Raw genomic sequence first — 14496 nt, 5'->3', positions numbered from 1 at the left:
AGATGAATGGGACAGAATACAGAGCCCAGGAATAAACTCAGTTACTTATGGTCACTTAATCTATGACAAAGCAGGCAAAAATATACAATGGAGAAAAGCCAGTCTTGAAGAGTGCTGGGAAAACTGGACAGCTATGTGTACAATGAGATTAGAACATTTCCTTACACCATATGCAAAAATAAATGCAAAATGGATTACAGACCTAAATGTAAGGCTGAAAACTCCTAGAGGAAAACATAGGCAGAACAGTGTTTGACATAAATCACAGCAATATTGTTTTTTGGATCTGTCTTCTAAAGCCAGGAAGTAAAAGAAAAAAATAAACAAATTGGACCTAATTAAAACTTCATTTCTTTGGCACTGCAAAGGAAACCATTGACTAAAAGTCAACCTGCAGAATGGAAGAAAATATTTGCAAATGATATGACTATTAAGAAGTTAATATCTAAGATTATATTATCATGTCATACAACTTAATATTAAAAAAACCTGATTAAAAAATGAGCAGAATACCTGAATAGACATTTTTCCAAAGAGGAAAGGCAGATGGCCAATAGGCGCCTGAAAAGATGGCCAACCCTGCCAATCATCAGGGAAATACAAATCAAAACCATAATTACATGCTACTTCACCCAGGTCATCATTTCTGTAATCTAATGTAGAGGAACGTAATCAGGATGTGGAGGAAAAAGAACTCTCATATACTGTTGTTTGGAATTTAAACTGGTACAGTCAGGACTCTACCAGTGGCCCAGTGGCTAAATTTCTCTAAATCTCCATACAGGAGACCTGGGTTCAGTCCCTAGTCAGGGAGCTAGATCCAGCTTGCCACAGCTCAGACCTGGTGCAGCAAAATCAACAAACAAACTGGCATAGCCATTCTGGAAAAGGATATGGAGGTTTCTCAAAAAAACTGAAAAAAACTTTTCCCTATGACCCAGCTATTCCACTGCAGGTAATATATCTGAAAAAAATCAAACCTCAAATTTGAAAAGATACATATATCTCCATGTTCACGGTAGCATTATTGAAAATTGCCAAGATAGAGAAGCAAACTAAGTGTCCATCAACAGATGAATGGATAAAGGTGATGTGTTACACAATGGAATGTGGTATACTATTTGGCCACAAAAAGGGGGAAATTTTGCTATTTGCAGCAATATGAATAAACTTGGAACATATTATGCTAAGGGAAATAAGTCAGAGAAAAAAAATACTGTATGATACCACACATGAAATATAAAAAATATAGCAAATTAGTGACTATAACAAAAAAGAAACAGATTCACGGATACAAAGAATAGATTAGTGTTTAGCAGCAATGAGAGGGAAGGGGGCAGGGGCAATGTAGAGATAGAGATATAAGGTATTATGTATAATATAAGCTACAATGATGTATAACACAGGGGATACGGCCAATATTTTAGAATAATTATAAATGGAGCATAACCTTTAAAAATTGTGAATCACTATATTGTACACCCATGGACTGCAAGGAGATCCAACCAGTCAATCTTAAGGGAGATCAGTCCTGAATACTCATTGGAAGGACTGATGCTGAAACTGAAACTCCAATACTTTGGCTACCTGATGCGAAGAGCTGACTCATTGGAAAAGACCCTGATGCTGGGAAAGATTGAAGGCGGGAGGAGAAGGGGACAACAGAGGATGAGAGGATGAGATGGTTGGATGGCATCACCAACTCAATGGACATGAATTTGAGTAAACTCTGGGAGTTGGTGATGGACAGGGAGGCCTGGCGTGCTGCAGTCCATGGGGTTGCAAAGAGCTGGACACGACTGAGTGACTGAACTGATGTTGTACACCTATAAATTACATATTATATTACATCAACTTTACTTGAATTAAACAATAAGAGATATTCATTTGGAAATAACAATAATAAATTCATGACATGTTAACATTCAGTTCAGTACAGTTCAGTCACTCAGTCGTGTCTGACTCTTTGCGAGCCCATCAACTGCAGCACGCCAGGCCTCTTTGTCCATCACCAACTCCTGGAGTCCACCCAACCTCATGTCCATTGAGGTTGGTGATGTCATCCAACCATCTCATCCTCTGTCATCCTCTTCTCTTCCTGCCCTCAATCTTTCCCAGCATCAGGGTCTTGAGTCAGCTCTTTGCATCAGGTGGCCCAAGTATTGGAGTTTCAGCTTCAACATCAGTCTTTCCAATGAACACCCAGGACTGATCTCCTTTAGGATGGACTGGTTGGATCTCCTTGTAGTCCAAGGGACTAATGTTAACATTAGAGTGATCAAATATTATACAGCCTTTGAAAAACTCTATTGTACACTCACGAGAGAATGACAGTAAAAAAAAAAGCAAACAACATCTCAGTATTATTTATAAAAGAGTTTTGACTTCATAAATCCCTAAATGGGTCTTGGGAATTCCTAGAGGTTCCTGAGCTACACTTTGAGAACCATGACTAAGAGCGACAGAAATAAAGTTTAATGTATATATGAGTTTATTTCCCTTGGGGTCTAGTGCTGTGCCAAGTCACTTCAGTCATGTCTGACTCTTTTCGATTCCACGGACTGTAGCCCGCCAGGCTCCTCTGCCCATGGGATTCTCCAGGCAAGAGTACTGGAGTGGGTTGTCATTTCCTCCTCCAGGGGTTCTTCCCAATGCAGAGATCAAACCTGAGTCTCCGCATTGTAGGCAGATTCTTTACTATCTGAGCCACCAAGGAAGCTCAAATGAAAGTCGTTCAGCTGTGCCCGACTCTTTGCGACCCCATGGGCTACAGAGTCCATGGAATTCTCCAGACCAAAATACTACAGTGGGTAGCTGTTCCCTTCTACAGGGGATCTTCCCAACCCAGGGATCGGACCCAGGTCTCCCACATTGCAGGTGGATTCTTTACCAGCTGAGCTGCCAGGGAAGCCCAGGGATCTAGAATTAGATGCAAAAGAATATTTATAGTATCCTGTATCACTAACTGCATTCTTGAGTGCTAGAAGTGAACCATCTTGGTATATGCTGGGGAACCCAAAATTTATGATAGAAGAATGGGAAACAAGACAGATAGGAAACTGGAAAATAAAGGCAAAGGAGACTCTGGGCTTTATAAAATGAGGAGAGGCAGTAGAGAAGTTATGTCTAAACCTTTAAGAGTTTAAATAAATTATGGCAAAAACATTTAAAGACTTTATTTTCAATTAACATTAAACAAGAAACTGCACGTATCTGACTTGCTCTTAGAGTAGAAACACAAAAGTTGTTTGGCCTAAAATAAATGTAAAAATATATCATGAACTCCTCTGTTTTTACAAGTCCTTATAGACACTTTAGGGCCTTCAGTAACTATATATTCAATTAAATTCTGCACAGAAAAGTATGGGGTTTCAGATGATTATCTGAATAATTCACATAAGTGAATTAACCAGCTGGAGAGGTCTTTTGCAATGGAATAAAATTCTTTAGATTTAAAAAATTAAAAATCATATTAGGTGATTAAATCTTTTTATGTGTTTTAGGCGATAACACTGAAAATTGCCACCTGTCAGGCCTTTGTCTTTAGAATGATATCTTTCTTTTTATTTCTCATCTGCATAATATCTACTCATTCAAGGGTCTGCTTCTCATCTTGGCACCTACTGCAGGATCTCAGATTCTGAAGGCCCAGGAGATAAAACTTAGAGTCCAAGTTCAACAGCTCATCTAGGACTCGAAGGCGCCCCCCTACCCCACCTGCAACCAGGTGGTCATACCGACCTGGCATCAATGGCTCCAGTGACAGGGAATCCCCACTTCCGCAGGAATATTCTGATTCATTTTTTGGCAATTATAAATTAGGGGGGATGCTTCTTTGCATTTTGTCTCTCTGGAGCTTGTGTCTAAATTTAAATGAAATAAGGGGTGAAGATGAGGGAAGGCAGCTGTCACTGAGATGATGTGACTCGTGCTTGTCACCTGCCCTCCTGCACTGGAGAGTGTGGATGGCTTGCTGAGCATCTATTCTATTCCTAGTGTGTCTCTTCCTGAAAACAGAGAAGCCACAAAGGCCGAAGTGGCGTTTCCCGACTTCTTTGCAAGCTGGGGTTGCAGATGTGATTCGGGCCGCATCAATCAGAGGTATCTGCCTGAGATCTGATACTAGAGCTCAGTTCTCCGAGAGGGTGGACTGCTCACAGAGCGAGCAGGAGAGGCGTACGCTGCCGTCACAGCGCCTTCCCCACAGGCTCACGTGGCAGGAGCTGCAACATCTTGGCTCTTTCATGTAGCTCTGGTATTAACTCCTGGAAATCAGACTTAGAACTTGTTTTCTTAGGCCCTTCCTGCCTCCAAAGATTCTGTGATCCACTAAAAACTCTATAATAAATCCCTTTCTGATGAAACGTGCTAGAAGGAAGTTTGCTCTCTGGATTGAACCTTGGTCTTTACTATTCTTACCAACCCCTAACAACATCCTCCCTGTGACAGGCTTTTGGATAACTGACCAAAAAATCATTTCAACATCTTCCTTTCTCTAGTACAAGCTGGTGGGTTCAGTGACTAGATCTGGACTGGCATCCTTGCCCTGCCATTTATGAGCTGGAGTGTGTATATGTGTGTGCGTGCGTGTGTGCATGTGTGTGTGTGTGCGTGTGTGTGTGTGTGTTGATCTGGACAAGTTATTTAAACTTCCACACCTCTGTTTTCTATTTTGTAAAGGGAAGATAACAACAATACCTAATTAGGTTGTTGTGAGATTAATTGCGATAATCCTTATATCAGGCTTAGGGTAGTGTCTGACACGTGATAAGGGCTCAATAAACGTTAGTTGCTACGATTACTGTCATTATCATTTTCATTGAGCTAGCTTCAATGGCCTTGATTTTAAAACACCAGATACCGAGGATGTATTCTGGTTAGCTTGTCAATGTCCTTCTTTAAAGAGTAGCTTCCAAAACTGAATTCCTACCCCAGGATGTCTGATGAACCCAGAAGGGAGTATCATTTCAATATTCTTCTCTGATTGAATGTAACAAAACTCATGTATGTATAATTCACTCTCATGGAGATTAAGCTTGATTCAAACTCAAAGACTTTATTTTCTACTGTTAAATCAAGAAATCACTGCTTTTTACACAGGCAAGCCTTTTGATTTATAATTTTTAATGTTCATTTTGCAGAACTAAGCCTACTATTTAAGTTTGCTGATTATAATATATATGTATAAATTGTACATTATATATAGTATATACGTACACAAATAGCATACATATTGGTCTGAAATATAATGAGTTAATTATGCTTCTAGCAAGTTTGATAAAGAAGCAGTCAATTATCTCCTCAAAGTCAATAGTCACTATGTTGCACAGGTTAGACAAGGGACAGAGTGCTGCACTCCTCTGCGTGGCATTTCTCCCTGCCATCAATCCTTTAATATAATCACCCTTTGGGGTGGATCATTCAGTCATTTCTGAGTCTAACCACACTATCATGCCATCCAAATATCCCCGCAGTAAGATTTTATTTCAAAAGCCTAGTTAAATCCAGATCCTCTCTGCAGTATCTCCCTAATTCACTGTTCTAGAAAATTCATTTCTTATTTACACACCTATATCATAATGCAACAAAATATATAGAATAGTTTAATTTTAAACAATGATTAAATGATGACTGTTGAAACTTAAACAATTTTAAACGATGATTCTAACATCGAAAGCATTTCTTCAAGCACTGGGTAAAACCCTGGAGCTGGCCCTCCAAGTCAAATCAGCAATTCTCTATTTCTTTACTCAAAGGATCATTTTGTAATCTTACTTCCACAGAACTCAATTAATTATTTTATAGTATTTCTCTTCCCCTCATTTCCCACTGCTAGTGGGACCACCACTTTTTCAGCCCATAGTCCTTCACCTCTAGAGCATATCAAACCCAATGATTAATCTCTTTTGTCATCCCACCTATTCTTCCAGAGCAGTATCGTCTAGCCATGTGACCAGCATAGGAATCACACATGATTTCTGCAATTTCCTGTAAAAGACTAGTTCAGACTCAGGTCTCACCTGCCCTTATGCTAAATTATCATTTTAATTACTCTCCTTACAAATATTATCAACTGTTTGTTTTTAGAAGAACACTTTTGCATTTCTATAATTAGAATATGACTTAGCTTTTTAAAAAATAAAATTACCAAAGGATGCAACATTTATTTCTATGTGCAATATGGTGTCAGAAAGTATACTATCTGCTTAAAAGTCTTCTACAATCTTCTTTATTTAAAGCCAAACAGAAACATTAAGTTAGAAAAGAAATAGAGCATTCTTGGGAACTTTATGATACATTTTGTGTAAAATTTTGATTTTATGTTTCAAGAAATATAGTTTTAAGATTTTAAGATAGTGAGAGTTTAAAAATTAAGAATGATATTCACAAATAACTCCCACCCTACCCCCCATGGGTAAATTATTTTACCCTTGATAATTCACAAATATAAAGGAACTCTATTGCATTTTGTATATAATACTTTCAATGGAACTATGTTGAGTTTAAAGGACATCTATTTTCTCTTCTTCAGTGATAGGTTTTAAATAGTGATCATAAATTCTGAGGCTGCATTTATCAGATATCATCAATGTTATTAAATGCGATGATGTCTATGAAAGGCCTATGCTATTAAAAATTCAAACTGCTACAATCCTATAAAAGAAACAGCATAGCTACTCCTATTCTAGTAGAGCTACCATATTTGGAGGGCCACTCAAGCAACAATGGCTTCCATCTTATGCAATTTGCTTGAGTAACCCACAAAAGTTAATTTTTTAAAAGGATAATATCTTGGATGCATATGTGCTTGGCATTTAGTATATCAATCTTTCAAAGACCAGACTTGCCTTTTTCTGTACAGCTAGCTTTTCATTTTCTTTCTCTGAATAGACCCATAATGTTCAGGGAAAATACCAAGAATAATAAATCCAAATCTCTGTATAAAATATACCTTCATGACACACTCAAGCTGGAAATCACAGGAACCAATAAAAATGCAGGCAGCCTACTGATAATGAGGTCAGAAATACAAATAAATTTACTTTTAATGAAGACTGGAGGCACAGTAATCAAAGTGTTAAAATTCATTTCATGCATATCTCATTTGCTTCTTAGCTGATATTTACCACGCAATCTGTGAGAAAGTAGAGGCCTAAGAAGCTCCAGATAAATGGCTCAATTAATTGTACAGAGGTAGACTTCTTTGAGCTGAGCTGGAGCTGTGAGCTCTTTATTAAAAGCACTATTCTGTAGCCCATAACCTTGTTCCTTGACTCCTCTCTGGTTTCCAATTTAAACAAGTCCCCATGCGGCCTGCTCTAAAGGGCTTTGTCTCCCTGTCATTGTTAAGAGAGCTGAGGCATCCTGGAAGTGTGAAATCAGACCTCATGAGTTGAACGGTTCCCCAGGGAACGCCGGACTGCGCAGAAGGTCAAAGTCATGGGCCGGACCATCTAAAAGTGTCTGATCGCCGGTCTGTGACACAGCAAGTTGGGGGTGGTGGTGAGGAGGTGGGGGGGTGGGTAGGGCTAGACTGAAGAGGACTGAAATTGAACACATCTTAATTAAAGCCCACAGACAGCAAAACAAAATGTTTTCTAGGCAGCCTGTCAAACGGGGCTTAAATTTAGCTCTGCTAATGAATCTGAGCTGCTAACTGTTATTTCTTAAGATAATAAGACTCTCACGGAAGCTGATAAAAAAACTGTAGCATGTCTTTTTCTGCTGTTTTGTTACTTAAATATTTTCCAACAATGAAGACAGTTTTCCTAAAGAAAAACATGGGAAAAGTCTATGCAAATAAAGGGGTAGTAAACATCTCTCTTAATAACTAGTAGGTTTCCAGACTCCGGGGGCTGGTGAGTCGCAAGTCTTGATGTGCAGCCTTGTTCCGGAAAAAGATATGCTCATTTAGCGGGACTGTTTCAATGACAGCTCTGTTAATTGTAAAATTCTCTCCCTCTCTTCCTTTTTTTTCTTGCTTTCCCTCTATTGTTTCCTGAAAGAGATGTGCATTAATTTGAGAGATCAGTTCACCTGGAGTGAAGAAGTTTTATATGAGCGTACCTTTTAATACAGTGAAAAGGCAGAGCATCTTTTGAAAGGGTTTCACAGTTCTCCCATATCAGTGTTTCTGAAACTGAGTGCTTGGTATCCCTGGGGAGGCTGTGACCTCTTCCTCAGGAGCTCAAAAAAACAACCCAAGGGAAAATGAAGGGGAGGGGCTGAGGAGAAGAACCCTTTTCTTTTTCTTCTTTAAGAACTTGAAAGAACCAAGAGGCCAGGTCTAAATACTCTGCAAAGAAAGCCTTACTCAATATAGAAGACTTTAAATGTTCAGCTGAAAGCAAAAATTAGGCCCCATCTAAAGAAGAATAATGAGAAGCTAGGAAAGACAAATTCCAACATACAGTGAACTGTTTCCCACCACCAAAAAAAAAAAAATTTCCCCCCTCATTGGTCTTTCTCTCCACACAATCTGTCCAGCTTCAACGAACACTTGATTTAGCAGTAGAATCTCCCCCAGTGAACACAGGGCCAGATAGTCGGGAGATTTTGCTCTGATGGTCCAGAGAGACATTAACCTTTTCACTGGTTCCTTGAAAGGTAAGTAAGTTGTACCATGCAGTATTTTTCAGTGAATCAAACTTTTTCCCTCCTGAGGAATTTCACTGACCAACTTTGAAAACCAGAGTGCCACTTTCTCAGGCTGTGAAAGGCTGCCCACAATTTGACTGAAATTTCAATCCACTCCTGTGCCTCGTTCAATGCATGTGTATGTGTGGGAGTTGTAAATGGAGGCCTTAACCACCAGAGTTAATCTCTTTTTAAAATCTGTATTAACCTTAATGATTTGAAGTGCACTGTCCAACACTGGGCCATTGAGACCGAAGAAAAAACGACCCTCAACTATCAACAGTTTATTAGGGGCTTAACTGAAGTGACCTACTGTAGTAGCCTTCAGCTGAACAAGGCTATAGGCTTTTTGTGGAAAGGAGAAGAATTGAGGGTTTCATTAAAAAGTAATTTGTGCTTTATACTCACTCATTCAAAGAGAGTCTCAATTGCTCTTTATTCACACAGAGTTAATACAGTATCACAATGTTTCTCAATGAATGTGTTGTAACAAAAGAAAAATTTTACATTTTGAAAGGAAAAAACTCTTTGTAACTGCAGTAAGATTGATGGCTACTTAAAAGATTATAGAATCTCTTTTCTAGTGCTCATGCTAAATGATGAAATATTGTAATTAAAATTTTTTTGCTTAAACTGTGGATGCTTCACTTGATATTCTGGTCATTAAACATATTTTAAGAATTGAGTGAAGTTGGTCAAATATAAGTTTGTGTTGTTGGACTTGTCTGGAAAAGTGTTTGGAAACCAACCAAGTATCTTATGGCAACAGCCCCGTTTATATCAGCTCAAAAGTATTTTTTGCTTCACACAGAGAGCTATCAGTGATTTAAAATCTCCCCTCTCCATCCACAACAGTCCTAAACGGATGCTAATTTGAGCGTTCGTAGACAGCACCACTGATTCTCTTCCCTTTCCTCAAACTGTTGCTAAGTATCTTGTAGAGCCTATGATTATCCACCTAGATGCACAACATATTTTTAAAGTTCCACTTTGAAAAAGCAGGAGATAAAGTATACAAAGAGCTTATTTGTGCCCCAAATTTCATGTTAAAGACCAAGAAGGATCAGTATATATTTATATGTATGTATTTATAGGTAAGTATGCATTTATCCTTTGCAGAAGTAAAGACTTTTTAAAAAAAAAATTGGCAGAATATTCAGACATCTGACTTGAATATATGGTCCTCGGTTTTGGCCACCATCACAAATGTCACAAAGACCACAAAAGGCCCAAGAGTGAGCGAGGTCAAAGACTGAATTATCCTCTTGCCCCTGAATAGTTCAACATCTCTCTTGTTCAATTCAGAGCACATTAGATTATAAGGTCAGTGTGGAATGAGGAATCATTAGATTTATATCCCTAAAACTGGAAGGAAAAAATGGAGAATCTGTTATTTAGTATTCTCCAAATTAAAGTCCATTTTATCCGAACAAAATTATGTCTCACTGAATCCCTAGGGAAAAGGCAATTGCTATTCACACTAATTTACATAGAACCATTATGAAAGAAATATACCTATTTTCTCCAGCTTCAAGAGAACATGTATTTTAACTTGCATAGTGGCATATAGGCCATCTGGGTTAAAGTAATTGGCATATTCATGAAGTTTCAAAAGCAATGACAGCTTCTCTCCAAGAGACACAAACAGATAATCACATTTAACTTGTGTAATGGGCAGGTATCTAAACTTCTGAAGTAAATGGGATTTGAATTTTTGTATAAGAAATTATTGTACCCACTATAAATATCCAGGGATAGTTCTTAATACTTTGATGCTAGTGGTTAGGAGCCAGCCTGCCAGTGCAGGAGACATAAACAGACGTGAGTTCGAGCCCTGGGTCAGGAAGATCCCCTGGAGAAGGAAACGGCAACCCACTCCCATAGTCTTGCCTGGAGAATCCCATGCACAGAGGAGCCTGGTGGGCTACAGTCCACGGGGCCGCAAAGAGTCGGACACGACTGAGTGACTGGCATGCACGCACAAACACATGATACCCTCTGACATACTTTTAATTTTAGTCTTTATCTTCAGATGCTTTTAGCCCAACAGTGGGTGCTCCCCTTCACTGCAGAAAATACTCAAGAAAAGTGAAGATGCCTCCTGTGATGGTAAGTGTCATTGCCATGAATTTCTGAATCTACCTGCTTCTGGGAATCAAAGGCTGGCCAGAGCCTCTGTAGTGTAAAAGCAGCACTGAATTCCTCTTCTGGTCTTTAAGTGCATGTTCAAAGTGAACAAAAAAGAACAGACCAGTTAGTCAACCACTCATGTTGACTGTTGGTTCCAATAATGAAAGCTCATAATAAATAAAAACATTTTGTCCAGATTAATTTGGTTACAATCACACATGAAATAAAACAGAACATGAATAAACTTGACATTCACTAATTGTTTAGTACAAGAAGCCAAGTCAGTATAGGTGCAAAAAAATTACAGTCTTCTCTCCCACTATTTTCAGGCATGCCTATCTGGAAACAATATCTGACAGTTGTTATTATCTGCTTGGTTAAAAATGAGTTGATAATATCTTCCAAAAAGAAACTGTAAAGTCCTAGCATTTTTACTTTTATCAAACAATAAACAGTCACTCAATACTATGCAAATATTAAAAAATTTAAAATATTGTCATTTTGGAATAGACATCTGCTATTTTAGTTTTAAGACATGTGATCTTTTAATTAGATTTTGATTCTGTTCCATTAATTAAGGGCAGTAGTGACCAAATAATGAGCTTGCAAACCCTCATTTGGTAGGAAAAGTATATTTCTCCATTTCAAATAACTTAGCTACCCTTTGAGGGTCAACTTGCTGGCCATTCACAGTGGTAAGCATATCTCTACAAATTATAAGTGGATACTTTCAGGAACAGGGAAGTTTGCACAAAAATTGGTCAAATCAATCCTATTTATTGTCCATCTTGAGATGGACAGTTTAAGGAATCGTATAAATACCTTTCAAATCCTATGAAATTACACAGTAAGTAATGCTCACATAGCTGTAAATTCAAAACAATAATTCTGGAAAGTAATAAAATAATTAACATGTTATAGAAACAGCAGTATCCAAATCAGGAAGCTTTAAGATATCATATTGATTTTGGCATTTTTACAGGCCTGTTTCTTGAAAAAAAGAGTTTAGAACAATGTAGATGTTTAGTTTAGATCCAGAATTATCTCTGAGATGTACTAGGGAATTTGGACAACTAAAGAATTGGATCGGCAACACAGATACCAAAAGTTCATTCCAAGTAATTGAGTGTTATGTATCTAAATTTTTCAGCAAACTATGTAAGAGATTTCATGCATGTTTGAATTATCAGTGTTGATGCTACAATATCACCTGAGGGAAGCTGATACTGTTTTAAGAAAAGAAGATACATCATTACTACCCAGAGATGCCAAAATGACAAAACCTGAAAGAAATATAACCACTATATTGACTAAACCTTGGAGAAGGCAACAATTCAAAAGCTGTTTTCCTTTTTACTGTTCATTTTTTATTATGTTACCTTTCTTTTAAACAGTGGAGACAGTATAAAAATCAGGTGGGTAGCAAATCTTTGTAAGATCAACACACTTTACAATTTACTTTGATTATTCAGTCAGATGAAATGAAAAGTTCCATCATCAAACTATAGACCTGGCATGCTGCTTGATACACAGGCCAAAGGAAAATGGCATCGTTTCTTACCTGTGACGTCAGCAGCCATTAACCCTTCTGCTCTGATCACTTTCACTTGGAGGAAGCCCACATCTTTCAGGTTGTGAAATATCCTCAATGGGCTCTGAAACACCCCAAAGTCAGTATTAGAAAAGAAAGGTCCTAAAACACCTCTAGGAGTGCTCTGAGAAAATACCAAGTGCTATGGTTGATATCAGGTTGCTGCTGAAATGATCCAAGGGATATTTGTGTTTCTTCAATAAGGATGCCCTTTCCTGCCATCATGAATGTGTACCCATACACACATACATTTGTGTAGATAATTATTGCTATGTAAGTAGATTTTTTTTAAGGTTAAAAAAAATACAACATTGCTTCTCCATAAGTAATTAGCAGTAGATAGTGAACAATCAATTATAAAATATGACATGCCTGCTTTCTTCCATCCATCTCCTTTACCAAAGCACTCCAAGAAATCTTTCATCTATAGGTATGATGGTCTGGAGACTAGTGATTCTTAATAGGAATCTTAGATTGTTGGTTAAGTAACAAACACACTTAAGGCTTTGAGAGTAAGAAAGACAACATTAAATTAATTATTTTTCTACTATATTTTCTCCTTGGTGAGCTTCGGAAACTGTAGGTGCTAGATGAGGGTTAAAGACTGTTTTCTAATAGTTAATTCAAAAGATTTAAATATTAGAAAATACCACACCTTACTTTCAGGTAAAAGACATATATAATCTTTTAAAATAAATCAGGGTGATTACTAAAAGTAAATTCAAAAGTGATGGATAATCTTTTCTTAAATTTGTAAATTTATCTGTCATTGTAGTAGGTGTAAAAGTATAGAAATTTTGATAGAAGAATCAGACTCAAATGCTAAAACCAATTTAATTTCATGAATTAATAATGGTAGAGTATGAATAAGTGTAATACCTAAAGGAACTAAAAGAGGGGATACAAAGAAAATAATTCAAAACTCTCATGAACATAAACAGAGAGTAAAATCAACCAATAGTATATGATACACATTTGTTCTGGAGAAGGAAATGGCAACCCGCTTCAGTATTCTTGCCTGGAAAACTCCATGGATAAAGAAACCTGGCGGGCTACAGTTCATAGGGTCGCAAACAGTTGGACATGACTGAATGACAGGACACACACATTTGTTTATTTGCACTTCAATGCAATTTTCTCATGACAAAATTAGTATTTTTATTCAGTAAATCAAAGGCACTGCTTTATTGTAATCTTTAATGTTTTAAAACTGGAAAGCATAACACAGTTTCACATAATAAAGTTATCTATTAAAATGTTACTAAAGATCATTCCCATCTTTGTGTTGAGAACGTGAGAATGCTGAGAAGCACAAGCTTACCACGATATCAACTTTATCAACCCTGTATGACTAGTCATTGTTTAGACCGAAGCTTTAACCTTGGTACACTGAGAGGAGGAAACGCAGATAGATGTGTAATCTCATAGGCTAACTTTGTTAAAAAAAAAAAAAAAAAAAACCCAGAGTGTTTAGCACAAGGATTAACTCCTAATCTTTTATTGTTTTTAAACAGCTGTTTATCACCCAAACTCTGTTTAAGCTACCCAGATGACAGGGTTTAATAAAAATGCACTTCTCTCTCCATTTAAATTCCTGTAAATTGATGGTTTAAGAGTGGAAACATTAGACCGAGTGTTATAATTCAGAGATCTGTAGACTTGTCTTCCTAAGGTGGTAATGGTCAGGTGTGGGAAGCTGCTTCTTATCTCAGAGCTTACTGACTGTTAAGGACCAGGTAAGTCTCCTAATCTAACCATGGAGAGGAGTTTTATCAAAAAGGTTTCTGTCCTTTAATTTTTAGGAACAATTTAGACCTTTTCATTGTGACTGAAGCAGGTATCTGCAGTCTGAGAATCATTTTTATACTGGTAAACTCACTGCAGAGTCACACTGCTACTGGTGCTTTAGCTCCAAAGTTCTGTTTTCCATGCAGAGGGGTAATTATTTGAAGGTTTCATTTTCTCCTGTCAGCTGACAGTCATTTATGGCAAATTTCAACTGTTTAGGCCAGCAACACATGGATTATAATAAGGACTCCAAGGGAGAGAAAATAAAAAAAAGAAGCAAAACACGTAAATGTATCAGTTAAAAAATATAACTTTAAGGAATACTTCATCAAGAGGTATTCCGGCCTTGT

General features: G+C 37.5%; 1 protein-coding gene across 8 annotated transcripts in view; it reads right to left on the bottom strand.

Moving 5' to 3' along the window:
* Positions 1-14496, bottom strand: part of MCTP1 (multiple C2 and transmembrane domain containing 1) — a 557812-nt gene that overhangs the window by 175869 nt on the left and 367447 nt on the right. For all 8 annotated transcript variants that reach the window (XM_018050030.1, XM_018050036.1, XM_018050032.1 and 5 more), the window contains one exon: positions 12329-12422. In XM_018050030.1, coding sequence (XP_017905519.1) covers positions 12329-12422 — 94 coding nt within the window. The remainder of the gene's footprint in view (positions 1-12328; positions 12423-14496) is intronic.

This window comes from Capra hircus, chromosome 7, assembly GCF_001704415.2.
Source record: "Capra hircus breed San Clemente chromosome 7, ASM170441v1, whole genome shotgun sequence".
Taxonomy (NCBI): Eukaryota; Metazoa; Chordata; class Mammalia; order Artiodactyla; family Bovidae; genus Capra; species Capra hircus.
Note: the sequence above shows the minus strand (reverse complement) of the source record. Positions and strands in the feature narration are given on the sequence as shown.